Raw genomic sequence first — 21,243 nt, 5'->3', positions numbered from 1 at the left:
CGTGGTGGCGCACGCTTGTAATCCCTGTGCTTGGGAGGCAGAGACAGGAGGATTATGCAGGTTTGAAGCCAGCTGTGCTGGCTTAAGAGACTCTGTTTCCAAAAATAAAGTATAAAATAGGACTGGGAGTGTAGCCCGGAAGTAGAAGGGCTTCCATGAACCCCAATACCATCAAAAAACCAAAAAGAAATAATAATTATATTATGCATCCAGTGTGTCAGAGAGTATTATGCCACAGCTCTCAATACGTTTGTTTTTCCTTTTTTCAGTCTTCTTTTGGAGACCAGTTTGTGTTTATAATTTAGTAAGCATCAACATCACTCCAGCAATTACATATTTAATAATGTACACTGTTGATTTTGAAGATGTTATTTATTTCACCAAAGTAACACATATTTGCCCCTTGGGCCTCTTTTCTATACATACTTTCCTCTTAGGTGATTGCATCCACTCAGTGGTTTAAAGTACCATCTTTATGGTATGTTGATGGTTCCCAAATTTATATCTGTCTTGAAACTGTTCTTTAGCTCAACACATATACAGCTATTTGCACATTTCCACTTGCACATCTCATAAGAATCTCAAACAGAACTCTTGATGTTTTTTCCTCTAAAACTGTTGCTCTGTTTATGAAGGCTACTGCCATCTTCCTACCACAGACCTTGGCATCCCTGTCCATGACCATCTTTATCCCTGCCTTTATTAGTCTAAGACACCATTATTCCTTTCCTGGACAATTGCATTATTCTCCCCATAGTCTCTCACTGCTACTCATGCCCTCTTTCTGTTTGCACACAACAGTCAGATTTATTTCTTAATATCAGGTTATATAATACCTTCGCATCTAAAACTGTTTTGTGTCTTGTCAAACTGACTAAAACACAAGTCTTTTCAGTGAGCAACAAAGAGATACACAGTCTAGTCTCTGGTTCCTTCTTCATTTCCTGCCATTTTCCGTTTACTCACTGTCCTCCAACCACATTCCTCTCCTTGTCCTCAAATATAGCAAATATGGTCCTATCTCAGAGCTTTATGATTTGTTATACTCTTTTCCTGGAAAGTTATTCTACCAGAAAATTGCATGGCTCAATCTGTTCTACTCAGATACTTAAACTTTGGCTTTTCCTGACTAACATACCACTCTCTCATTTCCTTCTAGTCTTTTTTTCTTCTTATCACTTGTCATGACCCTGGTGTCCTTCTAAATAAATGTTTTTTAGTTCACCTGTCATTTTCTTTCAAATGTTTAGGTCTATGAGGTTAGAGACTTGGTTTATATACTGGTTTATTTCTAGTCACCAGAACACAGGCATGTACCTGTAGGGGCTTCAGTAAATATTTGCTGAATAAATGAACGAAACAGCCTATTGAATATTTTTAAAAGCAATGCAAAATATTGTAATATGCCTTGCCCTTACCTCCCAATATAGATTTAGCCAAATTATGGACAGCATTTAATAGAAATGTGATTACTGAGTTGAAAAATTTATAGTGAATGCATATCTGCAAAATAAGAGTTTAATGTAATAGTCATTGAAACCAGGCATGGTGGTGTATGCTTGTAAACCCAGCATTTGGGAGGCTGAGACAGGAGGATCGTGGTTTGCGGACAACCTCAGCTACTTAGTGAGGCCCTCTGCAACTTAGTGAGACCCTGTCTCAAAGAGTAAATAATAGGGCAGGGGGTATAGCTTGGAGGTCGAATGCCCCTGGGTTCCATCCCCAGACCCCCCAAAAAAATTTAATAGTAATTGATAACCTGTCTCCTTCCAAAATGGGATAAGCAAAAATGCATAGAACCTGCCAGGCATGGTGGTGTGCACACTTGTTATCCCAATACTTGGGGGAGGCTGAGACAGAAGGATCACAGGTTCATGGCCAGCCTCAGCTACTTAGCTCTCCACAACTTAGTGAGACTCTGATTCAAAATAAGGAATAAAAAATAGGGGTGAGAGTTTATATTAGAGGTAAAATCCTCTGGGTTCAATTCCCAGTTCTTCCAAAAGGAAAAAGAAATGCATAGAATCTAAAGTAGGAAACAGGAAGATTATACCTCAACCCATGTTAATATGGTTATTTCAGTTTAGTACTAAATTTAGATGTAAACTTCTTGACAACTAAGGCAAATAAGGAAATATAAGAGAGAATTTTAAAATAGAAAATGTAATGTATAAGGATTTTCTTCCTTTCTCAAAATAAAATTTTAAGACTTAGTTTTGTCTGTTTCAATAGCTGTTCTTAGGTTTTACTCATTTAATACATAAAGTACTTCCATGTGTTATTCAGGTTTATATATCTCTTATAGATCAGTAGAACAGATTTTGAAAAAAAATGTGAAAGTGAAAGTTGCCTTGTTCCTACCTTCCCTACTTCCTTTTTTCCGTTATAGCCTACCTTTGACTTTAGCTCTTTTACCAAAATAGGAAAGGGGTCTGTTACCATTTGTTTTTAGTTTTTCCTAATTCATTTATATATCTGTCTTCTCTCTGGTTGTAGAATATGAGTTATAGTACTCTGGTAAATAAGATAGTTTTTGCTCTCTATGAGCTTAAACTCCATGAAATAGGAAGATAAGACCAAATAGAAGACCTGTTTTGTGGAATTACAAGACTGACTAGCCTGTCTAGGAAAGTTCTAAGAGATAATACTAGAGATGTATGATAGTACTAAACTAAGGAAACTAGAAGATTCTTTTCTCTAATTATTGAGAGTCACTAAAAGGGGTTTTGAGCAGGAAATTGAATTAAAACAATGTTTTAGGAAAATTAACTTGGTAGTAATATGTAAAATAAGTTAGAATTTATGAACTTGAAAGATAGCACTTTTTTTTTATGGTACTAGGGGTTTGACCCAGAGGCATTCTACCTTAGAGCTACATCCCCAGCCCAGTTTTATTTCTTATTTGGAAACAGGATCTTGCTAGATTGATAAGATTCTTGCTACTTACTGAGGCTTTTCTTCAACCTACATCCTCCTGTCTCAGCCTCCCAAGTACTGAGATTACAGGCATGTGCCACCATACCCAGCTCAAATGATAGCACTTTTATTATTATTGCTCTGACTATAAAAGGAAATAGACTTTTCAACAGTTTCAGAGATATTTTGACTCTCAACATTTTTTGAAAATTGACTTTGGTGTCTTAAGAATACTTTTCAAAAAGGTTTCCCCTTTTTGAAAAATCTTTAATATTAAAACAATCTTTAATATTTTGCTTTATATTTTATAGCATTTTAATATTTTAAAGTAATAGATACACTTTTTTTTTTTTTTTTGCAGTATTGGGTATAAAACTCAGGAGCATTCTACCACTGAGCTATACCCCGAGCCCTATTTTTTATTCTTTATTTTGAAACAAGGTCTTACTGAATGCAAAGGGCCTCACTAAGTAGCTGAGGCTGTCTGCCAACCACAATCTCCTATCTAAGCCTCCCAAATGCTGGGATTACAAGCGTGCACCACCACACCTAGTTGATACACATTTTTTTAAAATGGAAACAATACAAAATAGCATATTGTAAAATTGTGTTTTAAGCTCCCCCAACCTGCTAATTTCTCAAGGGAAGAATTATTTGTAAATATGTCCAGATACCTATCTGAAGTATTCACATAGGCAAGCAAACTTTTTCACAAATGATAGAATACAACTCAAATTCTGAACCATATTTTTAATCACTTAAATTATCTTTTAGATATCATTATATTATCTGTACTTACGCTACACATCTGAGTCCTTGAATCTTGGTTAGTAGCACAGTCTTTTCTCCTTAAAAAAAAAAATTGCTACTTCTTAACATCAGAGGATTCTTTGTGAAATGCTTATATCTGTTTCTCTTTTTATTAATGACCCATTATAGCCTGCTGTATTTTTTGAGTACTGTAGATTGAACATTTTTTATCTGAAGTGCTGGAGTCCAGAAGTATTTAAAAAAATTTTTTTTTCAGTACTGTGGATGGAACCCAGGTGCATTGTACCTCTGAGCTACACCCCCAGCCCTATTTTTTATTCTTTATTTTGAAACAGAGTCTCATCGAGTTGCAAAGGGCCTCACTAAGTAGCTGAGACTGGCCGTGAACCACCATCCTCTTGTCTCAGCCTCCCAAATGCTGAGGTGGCGCAAGCTTGTAATCACTGAGCTTGGGAGGCAGAGACAGGAGGATTACGCACATTCGAAGCCAGCCTTGCTGGCTTAAGAGACCCTGTTGCCAAATAAAAAGGTCTGGGAGTGTAGCCTGAAGGTAGAAGGGTTTCCAGGAACCCCAGTACCACCAAAAATAAATAAATAAATAAATTCAGATTTTTTTTAGAATTTGAAATAATTGCATATATATAAGATAACCTTGGGGATAGCGTACCCCTGGGTTCAATATCTGGTACCACAAAAGGAAGGAAGGGAAAGGAAGGGAGCACTAGGTAGGTTAGCCTCAGTTTTAAAATCTTTTGGTTTCTTCGGTTTATTATCTGTAATAATGCTGTGAATTTATGCTTTATGATTAAAATATTATTTGTGCACAGAAGTAATAAAATCTAGTGATTGGATAATGTTAGAAAACAGTAGGAATCAAAAATGACTTTGCAGATATTTGGCACAAACAGCTTGTGGAAGTGATGCCATTTGTCAAGATAGGAAATGGGGGAAATGCAACAGCCTTTGGGAGTATCATCCTAAATTTAGTTTTGAATGTATTTAAGGTATTTGTGAAGTCAGGCTTAGTGTCATGATGCCTGTAGCTCCAGTACTTGGGAGGCTGAGACAGGAGGATTGCAATTTTGAGGACAGCCTTAGCAATTTAGCAAGATTCTATTTCAAAATAAAAAGTGAAAAGGGCTGGGGGTATAGCTCAGAGGTAGAATGTCCCTAATTTAATCCCTAGTACCCTATCCCAAAATGAAAGGTATTTATGAAACATCAAAATGGAGCTATTCATAATACAGTTAGATATTCAAGTTTAGAATAAAAAAAAAAGATAATGGGCTAGAGATAGAAATTTCAGAATTACCAGCATGTTTTATACTATTTGAATACACAGGAATAGAAGAAATCTCCTAGTTAAGTGTAAGGAAAGGATATTTAAATAACATAGAAGAAATTTCCAACAAGGAAATAGAGAAGTGCTATTGAAGCCCTATGGCAACCAGGACATGTAAATAATGAAGACCAAAAAAGAGTGTTTCTTGTAGAAATGAATTTTGAATACCTGTGAGCTTATGTGTCAATATAACCCAGTACAATTATGGTGAATGAAATGTTTTGAGGAAACTTAATGGCTCTTTCTCATTTGATAAAAGTATCTTTAGATTATATTTGAAAAAAGTGTTGTTTTGTTCTTTGGATTTTTACAGGGATATGAAGATTGGTTACGACATAATTCAGATAATGAAGTAAATGGAGCTCCTGTTTATGTTGTTCGAAGTGGTGGCCTTGTAAAAACTCGATCAAAAAACATTCGGGTATGCATCTAGTAAATAATAGAAAATTGTATTTGGCTATCACAGCATATAGTTTTAGTTTTGATTGGATTTTAGTTAAAAGCCTATTTTCCTATATTAAAATATAGGCTGAAGGTAGAGCTCAGTATGTAGAGCAAAAAGTGCCTAGTATGCTGGAGGCTCTGTGTTCTGTTTCCAGCACCACAAAAATAAAATATACTACAGAAAGAGGCGACTTATTTAAAGCCCAATAAAATTAGTCTTTACCTTTAAAACCTATATGTTAACTTTTTCCCCAATTTTTCATAGGTAGGTGATATTGTTCGAATAGCCAAAGATGAAATTTTTCCTGCAGATTTGGTGCTTCTGTCCTCAGATCGACTTGATGGTTCATGTCACGTTACAACTGCTAGTTTGGATGGAGAAACTAACTTGAAGGTTTGTTCATATATAATTTTGAATGTTGTTCTTCGTTTTAAAAAAAAAAAAAGCTCTGGGTTATAATGATATTTTCCTTTGAAATAATAAAATTCAACCTGACAGAAGAGAAATCTTTTTTCTTTTTTTTTTTTTTTTTTTTTGTGGCACTGGGGATTGAACCCAGGGGCAGTCTACCTCCATACACCTCCAATCCCCCCCCCCTTTTTTTAAACAGGGCCTCACTAAGTAGCTGAGGCTGGCCGTAAATCTGCAATCCTCCTGTCTCAGCCTCTCAGGTACTGGTATTACAAACATGTGCAACCAAACACGCCCAGCTGAAAATCTTTTAAATTGCTGAAACTTTAAAAATTATAAAGTTTTTTTAAAATTCTATTACATATTTATTTTAAGGGTAGCCTGAAAAGGGTTTTAAGGAAAGTAACACTCTTTTAATATTTTTAATTTTTATTTTGGTAAGAGGCAGATTTAAAATGTTTGTTCTTTTACTATAATCAAGAGTGAAAATACATATTTTCCATATTAAATTGCTTAAAATAAACTGAGCAGTAGTGACTATACACACAGACTTAATTTTCTTGGATATAAATGACCTTTACAGCAGTCATTTTGCTCCTTATTTATTTTACATTCGTCTTTCCCTTGTGTTTTGTTGTCTAACTGAGTGATCTCAGATACAGTGTGCCAGGATCTCATCTGTAAATGAGATTTGAAGTAGATTAGTAAGGTCACTTTATTTTCTTTCCAGACACATGTGGCAGTTCCAGAAACAGCAGTATTACAAACAGTTGCCAATTTGGACAGTCTTATAGCTGTGATAGAATGCCAGCAACCAGAGGCAGACTTGTACAGGTATGGGTGATGTTTAAAACTTTGTTTTTGCAACCCTAACATGAAATCTAACATGAAAATTCTAATTGGAGGTGGTATTTGTGGAGAGGGTAGAGGATGAGAGTGTGATTAAGTGGGGGAGGGAGGACTGAAAGTAGAACTTGCCAGAATTCTAAGCAAATAATTAACTTAAAAACAATGATTTTATTTGTTTCTTTCATTAGCTTCTACTTTATGAACTACATGCTTACTTTATAGCTATAACAAGAGTTATAAGGATTAGATTATTTTCTTAGAAGAAAATAATTCTATTTCTTTTTGTAAGCTCTATGAAGTCAGGGATAGGCTATATCTTTGTGTTCACTATATCTCATATATAGGGTATTTGTTTTAAATTAGAACCTGATGATTTATATAACTTTCAGTATTTCATAGATATCTATATCTACAATATACTTAGCACATAACAAATAAAGTATTATTTTATATAAATATTATCTTTAACTCCTATGAGTTCTTCAAGGACAGAAACTATTCTGATTTGTCTTATCACTTATCACAAGAAACTAAAAAAATAGTTTTTAATTTGTTAGATTTCTAAAGATACTACTTTTTTTTTGTTTTGTTGCTGTAGTGGGATGGAACCCAGGGGCATTCTATCTCTGAGGTATACTCCCAGCCCTATTTTTTATTCTTTCCTTCCTCCCTCCCTTCCTCCCTTCCTTCCTTCCTTCCTTCCTTTCATGGTGGTACTGGGAATGGAACCCTTCTACCTCCGGGCTACACTCCCAGACCTATTTTATATTTTATTTGGAAACAGGGTCTCTTAAGCAAGCAAGACTGGCTTCAAACCTGCACGGTCCTCCTGTCTCCGCCTCCCAGATGCAGGGGATTATAAGTGTGCACCCCCACACCCAGCTTTTATTCTTTATTTTAAAACAAGGTCTTACTAAGAGGAAAGGGGCCTCACTAAGTAGCTGAGGCTGTCCCTGAACCACAATCCTCCTGTCTCAGCCTCCCAAATGCTGGAATTAACAAGCGTTTGCCACTACTCCCTGCTCTAAAGATCCTATTTCCAAAAGGAGGGAAAGAAACAGAGAAACAAAGTCCTTTGAACATTGCAGTTTCCTAAATCTAGCATGATTCACCTTTCAGTGATCCTCCCAATTGCTGTGGGCTGTAGAATAAAAATAACTTTGTTAAAGACATATATAAAACTTAAGTTCATTTTTACTCAGTAAATGGTAGAAGACTACAAATTGTAACCACATTGTGAAATTTACTCTCAGCTTCTTGTTATAAATTTCCCCCTGTTGGTTGAAATATTTTGAAATGTTATCTTTAGTCAGTCATTGGCCTTTTCATTGCTCTTACATGTTTGTTTCGGATTGGTATCTTTATAGTAGAAGTTTTCTCTATAGGATGTTATAAAAGTCTTGCATTTTCATCAAAGTCAAATGTAGTATAGCCGGGCGTGGTGGCGCACGCTTGTAATCCCCGCACTTGGGAGGCAGAGACAGGAGGATCGCACAGGTTCGAAGCCAGCCGCGCGCGCTGGTTTAGGAGACCCTGTTTCCAAAATGAAAATTTAAAAAATAGGTCTGGGAGTGTAGCCCGGAGGTAGAAGGGCTTCCAGGAACCCCAGTACCACAAAAAAAAAAAAAAAGTAGTATAGAATTTTCCAGTAACTAAAATATTTGGAATCGTATACTTTAAGAGCATCTTAATTTAAGGGCATCTTTAATTTTTTGTGAAAAATTAAAGTACTTTTAAGATTTCTGTATTACTGCTATGTCCTGGTCTCAACCTAAAGCAAATGATAAAAATGTATTAAAAACTAGAAAATGATGCAGAATTAAGCAAGTAAACAATTAATAAGAGATAAAAAATGACTAATGCGTTGGTTTATGATTTTTAAGTTATCTTAGAAAATGGGGATAAGCCAGTGTGGTGGCTCATGTCTGTAATCCCAGTACTTAGGAGCCTGAGACAGGAAGATTGAAGGTTTGAGGACAATATAGAGTAATTTAGCAAGACTCTGTTTCAAAATAAAAAAATTTAAAAAAACCCTGTAGGTATAGCTCAGAGTTAGAATGCCCCTGAGTTCAATATTCAGTATGAACCCCCCTCAAAAAACAGGGAAGAAAGTAAAAAAGTTCTTAAAGTAAGAAATATTTCTATAATATATACTAAAAGTATATATTTTATGTTAAATATAATTATTATAGCAGGCAGGCTTTTTTAATATAATAACTCATAATTATACTATTACCTAAAATTTTTATTGCCGTTTTTATTAATTTAACAAATTATTGTTGAGTATATGTGTGTTCATTGTTGTAGCTGATAAGATGAATAAGAAGTTTTTGTTCTTGGGGAACTCATAAAGCTAAAGAAAAAAAAATTTTTTTATGGTAGCGGGGGTGGAACCCAGTGGCTTTTCCACTCTTGGGTATACTCCCAGACCTATTTTATACCTTATTTGGAAACAGGGTCTCTCCAGGTTGCTGAGAGCCTAAGTACTGGAGGCTGGCTTTGAACCTGTGTAATTCTCCTGTCTCGGCCTTGCTAGCACTGGGATTACAAGCATGCGCCACCACACCCAGCTAAAGAAATTTTTTATATAAAACTTTATTTTTTCCTTTATTATGTTCTATACATGCATACATTGTATGTGTGGTACTAGGGATTGAACCCAGGGGCATTCTACCTCTGAGCTACAACCCTATCCCTATTTTATTTTTTATTTTCAAACAGGATCTCACTCAGTTGTGGGGGGCTTCATTAAGTAGTTGAGGCCAGCTGCAAACCTATTATCCTCCTGTCTCAGCCTCCCAAGTACTGGGATTACAAGTGTACACCACCATGCCCAGTTTATATCCTATATTTAAGTGAAATAGTGAAGGTATTTTATATGTCCAAGTAGGAGAATGCTTAGATAGGTATAAATATAGATATTAAGATGATGTTTTCAAAGAATTTAATGACATAGGTACATACTGAAATAAAATGTTAAATAAGATAGAAATTTATAGTTTTCATAATCCTATTATGTACAAATAAATGTGTGTATATGTATTAAATGAGTATGTAAATATATATTAGGTTTGTATTAGAACTAATGGGTAGTTAAGTACACAAAGTTATTTAGTTGGGACTACATTGTTTAAGCTGTTCATAAATTGGGGAGGGCCCTAAACTTTCATAGTAGAGGTATAAATAAATTGTGCAATAACCATAAAATGCAATATGGCTATTGAAAATAGTGATGTAGCTTGGCATGGTACTGCATGCTTGTAATCCCATTACTTTAGAGGCCAAGATAAGAGAATAGTAGGTTTGAGGACAGCCTCAGCAAGTAGTGAGACTGTCATCAACCTAGTGAGACCCTATTTCAAAATAAAATAAAAAATAGGTCTTGGGGTATAGCTCAGAGGTAGGATGTTCCTGAGTTCAGTCCCCAATACTAAAGGAAAAAAAAATTTAAATAAAAATACTCATGTAGATACATGTTTTTTTTCTTTTTCTTTTTTTTTTTTTGTCTTTTTTTTTTTTTTTTTTTGTCTTTTTTTGGAACCAGAGATCGAACCCAGAGCACCACACCTGCAAAGCAGGCGCTTTGCCACTGAGCTATATCCCGGCCCCTAGATACATGTTTTTGATAGGGCAAAAAATGTTACTAACAGTACTTATGATTTTTGAAAAGATATATATAATCTGTGTATGTGTAAAAAAGCCTGACAAACATATCCCAAAATACTAGCAACATTTATATTTGAATAATGGGATTACTAGCACTATGACTTCATTTTTGATATCTTTTTATTTTATCTGAATCATTTTATAAAATATTTATGTAGTCTTTATAATTAGAAATAATAATAAAGCTATTGCCACTTTGAAAAACATCAAAATGTGGACTCGGAACAAGGGATAATAAAAATGCAAGATGGGTTGAACCAGTGTGGAACTAGACTGGATGAAATGATAAAAAGAAAGAAAGAAAAAGTGATTCCTTGTTGGAGCGTTGCTAAAGGAACACACCTATTGATGACACTTCACCGAAAGGTGTCCAGAAAGACAGGTGCTGAGTTGGTTCTTTGGTTTTAGACCCAAAGTCTAGGCTGCAGCCAGGGCTACCTAAGGTTCCACTAAGGAGGGAACATAAAAATTCTTCCCCTGATATAAGCTAAAGGAAGTAAAAGAAAGGAAGACGAAGAAAGAAAAAGTGAAAGTAGAGTTTCCAAGCCATGAAGGACCTGTGACCTGGGAGCAGGTGGGATAGCAGGGGACATTTGCAAGGCAGTGATGACTCTTTCTTTCTTTCTGTTTTTTGTTTTTTTTGTTTTGTTTTGTTTTTGTTGCGGGTCTGGGGATGGAATCCAGGGGCATTTGACCTCCAAGCTACACCCCTGCCCTATTTTTTATTCTTTATTTTGAAACAGGGTCTCACTAAGTTGTGGAGGGCCTAAGTAGCTGAGGCTGTCCAGGAACTGCCATTCTCCTGTCTCAGCCTCCCGAATGCTGCCTAAAGATTAACATGAAACTCTATCAAAAATTTGCTTCAACTCAGAATTTACTTCTCACCACAGTAGAAAGTAACTGTATTCTTGAATTGAGTCTATGCAATGGGGATTTTTTAAAAAAAATAAATGGTATAGTGGAAGTTGAAACTGAAAGATCATGTTGAAAATCCATCATAATAACAGCTACTCACTGTAGATTTTAGGCAATGGGAAGTTTAAATATGACTATCAGGCTAATATGACTCCATTCACCCATAGGTTTTTGCTAACTGCTCTATCCCCAGTACTTAACTCATATATAGTAATCATTCAATATCTATTGAATGAATGGATATGTAAATGTGTGATGTGGTTTCAGTGATGTATATGTCATAGACTTTATTTAGGAAATTGTAATGAAGTTTGTAAACATTGTTGGCTAAATAATATATGCATTTTATTAAAAATTATAAATTCTCATAATTAATAATAGTAATAACATAACATTTTCTTTCTATTTGATAACAATTTTTTTCATTACCTTATTCATAGCTGATATAAAGATTATAAGAATATTAAATTTTTGAAAGCTTAAGGACTTTTTAAAAATAATTTATAGCATGAACATTAGATTGTCCATTATACAAAAGGATGACTTAGTTTCATATATGCAAATATCACTAAAATTAATATGTTCTACTCATTCACTTCATAAGTAATACATTTTTAATATGCATTCTGGGCTGGGATGTAGCTCACTGGCAAAGTGTTTAACTGGGAAGTATACTGCCCTGGGTTCCAGCTTCAGTCCAAAAAAATAAAAAAAATAAAAAAAAAAAACAAGATCCCCCTTTAATATCCATTCTTTTATAGATTCATGGGACGAATGATAATAACTCAACAAATGGAAGAAATTGTAAGGTAAGAATAAATTCACATTATCTAATTACTCTTCAGTGAGAACTCTTTGGGGTGGGACTGAAAGGTAAAGGGAGATTAGGTAAATAAGCAGCATGTTATGGAAATATGTCGATTTGAAAACATTTAGCGCTTCATCTGCTAGTAATTTATAGCAGTAGCAAGTGAGGATGAAGCATCTCATGGAACAGTATCAACTAATCTAGTAAGGTTTATGTTTTCTTCTTTTTTTTTATTTTGAGGTATTGGGGATGGATCCGAGGGAGGAGCCTTGTACCTCTGAGGCTACACCCCCAGTCCTATTTTTTAGTCTTTATTTTTTGAAACAGGGTCTCACTGAGTTGCAAAGGGCTTTGCTAAGTAGCTGAGGCTGTGCGATACCCAAGTCTCTACCTCCCAAATGCTGGAATTACAAGTGTGTACCACCATGCTTGGCTAGTAAGATTTATATATTTACATTTCCTTTTCTAATTATATTAGGTAGTAACTTTAAAAGGAAACAGAGGTGCTTTTATCAAAATCCACTCAAAGTCACAACATGTAAAGTCAAGAATATTAGGGATATAGCTCAGTGGTATAGCACGTGTTTAGCATACATGAGGGCCTGAAATCAATCCACAACACCAGAAAAATAAAAGAATATAAAAAATTAACTTAAAATGTTTAGCAAGTATAAATACTAAAGTCTTATTTAGCTCAGAATTATTCGTTCAAGTGAGAGTATTTAGTGGCCAGTTTAGAACTGTTTATTCTTCTGATTGGTTTTTTGCTTGGTTGGTTGTTTTGGCTTGTGTTCCCTCAGTATTCAAATTAATTGTTGGCACTAAATTAAAGGCTTTGGGTCAGTTCAAAGATTTGCTAATAGAATGGGATTACATTGTTACTCATAACCTTAAGGCTTAACTTAGAAATTATTGTTGAAATCAACACTTGAACTTGGAATTAAATTTAATATACCAGCTGTTTTCTGGGGATATATTTAGTTTATACTAACTGAATGAAATAGAACACTAACAGAACGAGTTGAACATTTAGTAAAATCCTCAAGATCTGCCGGGCGTGGTGGCGCACGCTTGTAATCCCCGCGCTTGGGAGGCAGAGACAGGAGGATCGCGCAGGTTCGAAGCCAGCCGTGTGCGCTGGCTTAGGAGACCCTGTTTCCAAATAAAAATGTAAAAATAGGTCTGGGAGTGTAGCCCGGAGGTAGAAGGGCTTCCAGGAACCCCAGTACCACCAAAAAAAAAAAAAAAAAAAAAAAAATCCTCAAGATCAGCCATCAAATAATATGAATCAGCACTGATTCACATTTGTAATAAATTTTAACATAGTAGCACATTCAATAAATTCTGTAATAAAATCTTTGTATTTGTAAGATCCCTGCTGCATAACTATGACTGGGTTTAATTTTGATTTCTTTAGTGAAATAGTGAAAAATGTGTGGATACATCATCTGAATTGCATTAAGATTTGTGGCTGGTAAGGGAAGTAACAATTATATTGCTTCAGCTCCTGGAGTGGCTGAAAAAATGAGCCAAGTTCTTTACTTAAGCAACTGGAGTGAACTGATGAATTGCATTTTAATCTGAAGCTGTCATTATAGCCCAATTTTGTATGTCAGTGTGAATTCAAAGCATTTCTGTTCATTGTTAAAACCAATGCCAAGTGAAAAAGAGGTATTTTGTAGCTCTTGAATAGTTAGTTGCCCATTGATTTTGGAAAATCCATGGAGTGCACTCCCAATATGACTATTAATGAAACCATATTTGTCAGCTGTGTCCTAAACACCTGGCCCTTCTTGATTCATTGCATGTTTTGACAATGTTTGGGTTAATAGATAGTTTCATAAATGGTTCAGATTCTGTTTGATTTGGATAAATTTACAGGTATATTTGGAAAAAAATAAGGAATATCAACAAAATAAAGGCTTTTTAACGTATCCATAACAGACTTCTAATCATTTTGCTATCACTAAGAAGATACAATTTTCTTTCTAGTTATTGCTTGTCATTTTATATCTCCTTTATGGAGAGAAACGCAAACAGCAAGAAGACCTGTGCTCCAAGAAGTATGCAATGCAAGTAGTCAAGTTGTATTGTGCAATATTCCCTATGAAAAACACTAACATATTTTCTATATTATATAATCCAGTGTAATTTTACTTGTGCAGAACTCATGTATTTATACACAAATCACATTTTAATGTATTTTATATTGCATTTTAAGTATTTATTTTCCCTTCTAAAGTTGTTTATTAATTGTGCTAAAAATAAATTTAACTCTTTGCTAAACTTCTTAAATCACTGCTTAATCTCTGATTTTGTTAGTTTTTTTAAAAAAATTGGAACTAGTGGCTTTGTGAATTTGTTTGCATAATTTTATTTCTAAGCCACTAATCTTAAAGTGACTGAAATGCTAAAGCAGCTCTTTGTTGTTATAGTAACTAACATTGTTGGCCTAGGGAGCATAGTTCCTGGAATTCTGGTTTTATTTGAAAGCAGTCTTATAATTATAGCTTAAGAACCTCCTACTGAAGATACCTTTTAATTGAATTGAATCTTTAATATATTCAATACCTTTTGGTTTCTCTTTTTCCATAGACCTCTGGGACCAGAGAGTCTCTTGCTTCGTGGAGCCAGATTAAAAAATACAAAAGAAATTTTTGGTTTGTATATATGTAAAATATTTTAAATTATTCATTTGCATTGATGTTTTAAATGAAATGTTTTTAAAACATAGCATATGTGGTCTTTTGGTTGTATAATTCACTTAATTAAATGTTATAGAGATAATTTTCTTACAAAGACGATATTTATGTTGTATTTTGTTGTTAATCCTTGTTTTTGAGTAAGGGACTAGAACCTTGCTCTTTTGTAGTCTTTATGGATACTTGTGAAACTGAGTGCTAAGAAAATAATTCCAGTACTTTTAGAAATGTGGATGAGAGTCAATATAATCTAGCATTATAGTGTAGTAAACCATTTGTATAATTTCATCATGATTATCTTCAGATTAAAAATTGCTTCGTATACATACACACACATGCACACACACATACACACACACACACACATATATATATATATATATATATTTTTTTTTTTTTTGCATTACTGGGAATGGAGCCTAGAGGCATTCTACCACCAAGCTACATCCCCAGTCCTATTCTTCATTTTGAAATAAGGTCTCACTAAGTTGCAGAAGGCCTCACTAAATGGCTGAGGCTATGCATGAACTGCCTTTCTCCCAAGTATTGGAATTACAAGTTTGCGCCACCACACCCGGCTCATATATTCATTTATTTCAACCAACTTTTATTGATCTCTGACTGTATATTAGGGACTATTGGAAAATATACTGACTGATTCAAAAGATTGACTAAATAGTACACTTGCCTCTTAGAACTAAATTAATTTAGTACACACAATCTACTCTAGGCAAATTATGAAATTAGTGATATGCTGTAGCAGTCAACTAGTTCCTCCCATTTCACTATCATGGCTCAGTGTGTTATATACAACTCTTCAGATCTTCTTTCTCATTTTCTTTTCATGCTACCTTTCTTTTCCTGCTCTCTTCTCTCTCAGAGTTAGGCTCCCTGATAAATCCATATTTAACAAAACAAAAATAGAACCCAGGCATGGTGTACATTACATGTAATCCCAGTACTTGGGATGCTGAGACAGGAGAGTCACAGGTTCAAAACCCGCCTCAGCAATTCAGTGAGACTCTCAGCAACCTAGCAAAGCCATGTTTCAAAATTTAAAAAAATAGCCAGGTGTGGTGGCGCTTGCTTGTAATCTCAGCATTCGGGAGGCTGAGACCTGGAGGATCGCGCAGGTTCCAAGCCAGCTGCGCGCGCTGGCTTAGGAGACCCTGTTTCCAAATAAAAATGTAAAAAATAGGTCTGGGAGTGTAGCCCGGAGGTAGAAGGGCTTCCAGGAACCCCAGTACCACCAAAAATAAATAAATAAAAATAAAAGAATAAAAAATAGGTTAGGGGTTGTAGCTCAGAGATCGAATGGTTCCATCCCCAGACCCGCAAAAAAAAAAAAAAAAAAAAAAAAAAATTAAATAAGTAAATAAAGCCTGGGGTGTAGAATGCCCTTGAATTCAATTTCTGGTATCTCTCTCCCTCTCTCTCCTTCTCTCTCCTTCTCTATCTCTCTCTCTGATTCACATACAATCACTTAAAATTAATTTTTCTTTTTTGCAGTACTGGGAATGGAACCCAGGGGCATTCAACCTCCAAGCTACACTCCCTGCCCTATTTTTTATTCTTTATTTTGAAACAGGATCTTACTAAGTTTCGGAGGGCCTCGCTAAGTAGCTGAGGCTGTCTTCGAACCGTGATCCTCTGGTCTCAGTATCCCGAATGCTGGGAATACAAGCGTGTGCCACCACACCTGACTTAAAATTATTATTTATTTATTTATTTATTTATTTATTTATTTATTTATTTTTGTGTGTGTGTGTGTGTGTGGTACTGGGGTATCTGGAAGCCCTTCTATCTTCAGACTACACTCCCAGACCTATTTTATATTTTTATTTGGAAACAGGGTCTCTTAAGCCAGCGCGTCTGACTTCGACCCTGAGCGATCCTTCTGTCTCCGCCTCCCAAGCGCGGGGATTACAAACCTGCGCCACCACGCCCGGCTAAAATTAATATTTTTTAAAAAAGGAAAATAACAAGCATTGGCAAGGGCATGAAGAATGTGGAACATTTATATGTTGCTGTAAAAAACATTTTGGCAGTTCTTCAATAAGTTAAATATATTGTTACCTTATGACTCAGCAGTCTCACACTAGGCATATACCCACGAGAACTGAAAATGGGTGTTGACAAAAAAACTTGTACAAGAATGTTCCTAGAATCACTATTCATAGTGACCAAAGGCTGGAAATAGCCCAGATGTTCATTAAACTAATAAATGGATAAACAGTATGTGATATATCTATATAATGGAAGACTATGCCACCATAAGTAGGAATGCACCACTAATGCATGCTATAACATGGATGAACCTTAATCTTGGAACTATTGTGTTAAATAAAAGAAGTCAGGCATAAAAGGCCATATATTTTATGACTTTATTTGAAATGCCCAGAATGAGTAAACTCACAGAGACAACATAGGTCAGTATTCCCAGGGGCTGAGGAGTAGAGGAGATTAGGCAACAGTTGTTTATGCATGCAAGGTTTTCTTTGAGGGTGATAAAAATGTTCTCTGGCTAGATGGTAAAGATGGTTCCAGGCTGGGCGTGGTGGCACACGCTTGTAATCCCGCGCTTGGGAGGCAGAGACGGGAGGATCGCGCAGGTTCGAAGCCAGCCGCGCGCGCTGGCTTAGGAGACCCTGTTCCCAAATAAAAATGTAAAAATAGGTCTGGGAGTGTAGCCCGGAGGTAGAAGAGCTTCCAGGAACCCCAGTGCCACACACACACACACACACAAAAAAAAAAATGATGGTTCCACAACACTGTAAATGTACTAAGTGCCACTGAATTGTACACTTTAAGTTGTTAAGATGGTAAATTACAGCCAGGCATGGTGGTGCATGCTTGTAATCCCCATGCTTGGGAGGCTGAGACAGGAGGATCACGCAGGTTCGAAGCCAGCTGTGCTGGTTTAAGAGACTATGTTTCCAAATAAAATATAAAATAAAATAGGTCTGAGAGTGTAGCCCGGAGGTAGAAGGCCCTTGGGGTCCATCCCCAGTACCACCAAAAAAAAAAAAAAAAGGCATATTATATGCTATGCATATTTTACCACAGTTTTAAAAAATCTATAATATGCTGGGCGTTGTGGCGTATACTTGTAATCCCCGCGCTTGGGAGGCGGAGACAGGAGGAATGCGCTGGTTCGGAGCCAGCCTTGCCGGCTTAAGAGACCCTGTTTCCAAATAAAAAAATATAAAATAGGTCTTGGAGTGTAGCCCGGAGGTAGAAGGGCTCCCAGGAACCCCAGGACCACAAAAAAAAAAAAAAAAAAAAATCTATAATTTATAGATGATGGCAGAAGTCAGAGTTAACTTTCAGGGCTTTTAGACCTCATAGAACAGTGCATTTTAACACATCTTTTTGGCAGTGTCACCTTCATCCCTTTACCATAAAGCAGTGGTCTCATTTTGCATGTTCTTAAAAGAAAATGTATGTTTGAATGCCTTATATCTCCGGGCTATACCCCCAGACCTATTTTATTTTTTGTTTGGAAACAGAGTCCTGCTAAGTTTCTAAGAGCTTCACCATGTTGCAGAAGCTGGCTTTCAACCTGTGTTCTTTGTCTCAAATTCCCAAGTACTGGGATTACAAATGTGCACCACCACACCTGGCTCCCTATTTAAAGATGGGAAAATTGATCATAGTAACCAAGTTATGGAACCAATCTCGGTGTCTGTGACCAGATGAATGGTAAAACAAAATGTGTTTTATAGACAACAGAGGTAAAGAAAACATGATATACACACATACTCCTCAACCATAAAGAAGAACAAAGGATGTCATGTGCAGGAAATTGGATAGAACTAGAGAATATCATGCTGAGTGAAATCAACCACACTCAAAAAATCAAGGACTTCATGTTTTCTATCACATGTAGAAGCTAGAAAGAAAATAGGAGAGAAAAAAGACCTTATGAAAATTAGAGACCAGTAGAGTGGTAGAAGGTCACTGAAGGAGGGAGGAGGGAAGGGAGAAGGGATTGTTTTATAACAACTGATGTTATGTTAGGACATCAGTGTACCAGTATCTGATTTACTAGCCTGTACAAAGAGAGAGGGATGAGGGGAAGGGGGCAGGGTGGGGAGGGAAACATACCAAGTAATGTGTGCATATATGAACATAAACATTTTGAGTCTCACTACAGTACATAATTACAACATACCAGTAAAATTATTGAAAGTCCAAAAATAAATAAAGATAAATTGAGACTCAGAAAGATTGCTTACACAAGGATGTAGAGCTAAAACGTGGCATGCAGTAATACTACTCAAACAAAGTCCTGTTATTATTGTCATCCGTATTCATCTTAGAATTCTCCATGTTGGCGTGCATTTTTAAAATTGTATTTTATAGTATCTCTCCAGTACTTATAGAATGCTATCTAGACTCCGGATTCTGGCATTCAGGACTTTCACACTCCGACCCCAAGGCATTGTTTCAACCTACCAGAAAATGTTTTCCATATCTATGTTTGTTAATATTGTTACCTTCATCTATAATGGCCATCCGTCTTTCTCATTCTTTTTCTCTGACAGTTCCATATCTCTTTCATTCAGGTATCTTTTATAACTCAGGAAGACGATTCCCATTGGCATCCCCACCTAGCAGGTTAAATGACTAGGGTTTCTTCAGAATTGGACTTGGAAAACCTTTAAAATCTATGAAAAAGCCGAGCATGGTGGCAAACACTCATAATCCCAGTACATGGGAAGCTGAGACAGGAGGAATACAGATTCATAGCCAGCCTTAGAAACTTAGCAGGGCCCTCTACAACTTAGTGAGACCTGTTTCAAAAACAAAAAAATAAAATAGACCTGGGGATATAGCTCAAAGCTAGAATCCTCAGAACCTCAAAAAAAAAAAAAAAAAAAAAAACTATGAAAAGACTTTTTTTTTTTTTAATATTGGGAATTTTGTCCAGGGGCATTCTAACTGTCTGAGCTATATCCTAGCCCTTTTTATTTTTTATTTTGAAATAGTGTTTTACTAAATTGCTGGGGCTGGCCTCAAACTAGCAATCCTCCTGTATCAGCCCTCCAAGTACTGGGATTACAGGCATGCACCACTGCACTCAACTTGAAAAGACTTTTCAAAAAACCAAATTATAACAACTGTCAGACAGTACTTTTTGTTAGAAGCTTTTATGCAAATGAGTACATTTTCCTGTGGGGGGAAAAATGCCCCAGAGTATTGTTTTAAAGTATTATTTTAGTTGGGCATGGTGGTGCATTCCTGTAATCCCAGTGCTTCAGAGGCTGAGACAGGAGGATCACAGGTTTAAGGCCAGCCTCAGCAACAATATATATATATATATATATTTTTAATTTTAATTTTAATTTGTTTTGTTTTATAGGTGTTGCTATATATACCGGAATGGAAACTAAGATGGCATTAAATTACAAGAGCAAGTCACAGAAACGATCTGCAGTAGAAAAGTAAGGAAACTGTCTATTGTCATTTATTTATATATAAAACTATATGTAAATATATATAAATAGAAATATCAGTATATTTAGCTATATATAAATACTATATATTTAAGGATATATGTTTATTATTCATATGTGTATAACATTATATGTGTAGAACTATATATCAAATCAAGCAAACAAAATGATACTCTCCAAAATGGAGATAAGGATAGTATCTTATATTTTTGTATACAGGTGGTATTTTGCATGGTGTTTGGTGAATTATAAAGTATACTTTAAAAATGAACATTCTTGGACAAACCATAGAATCACTTAATCAGACAACTTTCCTGTGACAATAATTGTTAAAAGGAAAAAATATATTAAGAAATAAACAGCTATTAGAAATGCTTTTGGAGAATGACCAAAAGCAGGCAGAAACTGGAAGGGTGTTTAAATCTGAAAGATGTCAGCAGCAAGGAAAAAGATTTGAATGCAGCTTTTTGTCTGAGGGCACTCCCAAATTGTGTGCCATCTGGGCCATCAAAAAGTATAAGGTTAGCCAGGTGTGGTGGCGCATGCTTGTAATCCCCGCGCTTGGGAGGCGGAGACAGGAGGATCACGCAGGTTCAAAGCCAGCCTTGCTGGCTTAAGAGACCCTGTTTCCAAATTTAAAAATATAAAAATAGGTCTGGGAGTGTAGCCCAGAATTTCCATCCCCAGTACCACCAAAAAAAAAAAAAAATATATATATATAAGGTTAAGCTGGGTGTGGTGGTGCACGCTTGTAATCCCCACGCTTGGGATGCAGAGACAAGAGGATTGCACAGGTTCGAAGCCATCCTCACTGGCTTAAGAGACCCTGTTTCCAAATAAAAAAAATATATAAAATAGGTCTGGGAGTGTAGCCCGGAAGTAAAAGGGTGTTCAGGAACCCCAGTACCACCAAAAAAAAAAAAAAAATTAAGATTAGCAGGGCATGGTGGTGCACAGCC

The 21,243-nt window shown here is 35.8% G+C and overlaps 1 protein-coding gene across 1 annotated transcript in view; it reads left to right on the top strand.

Annotated features, from left to right (window-relative positions):
• Positions 1-21,243, top strand: part of ATP11B (ATPase phospholipid transporting 11B (putative)) — a gene marked incomplete at both ends in the record, with an annotated part of 95,945 nt that overhangs the window by 25,515 nt on the left and 49,187 nt on the right. The window contains 2 exons of the mRNA XM_080696564.1: positions 5,343-5,450; positions 5,739-5,867. Coding sequence (XP_080552690.1) covers positions 5,343-5,450; positions 5,739-5,867 — 237 coding nt within the window. The remainder of the gene's footprint in view (positions 1-5,342; positions 5,451-5,738; positions 5,868-21,243) is intronic.

Source organism: Muscardinus avellanarius, assembly GCF_963383645.1.
Source record: "Muscardinus avellanarius genome assembly, chromosome: 5".
NCBI lineage: Eukaryota > Metazoa > Chordata > Mammalia > Rodentia > Gliridae > Muscardinus > Muscardinus avellanarius.
This window is presented reverse-complemented; position numbering and strand designations above follow the sequence as displayed.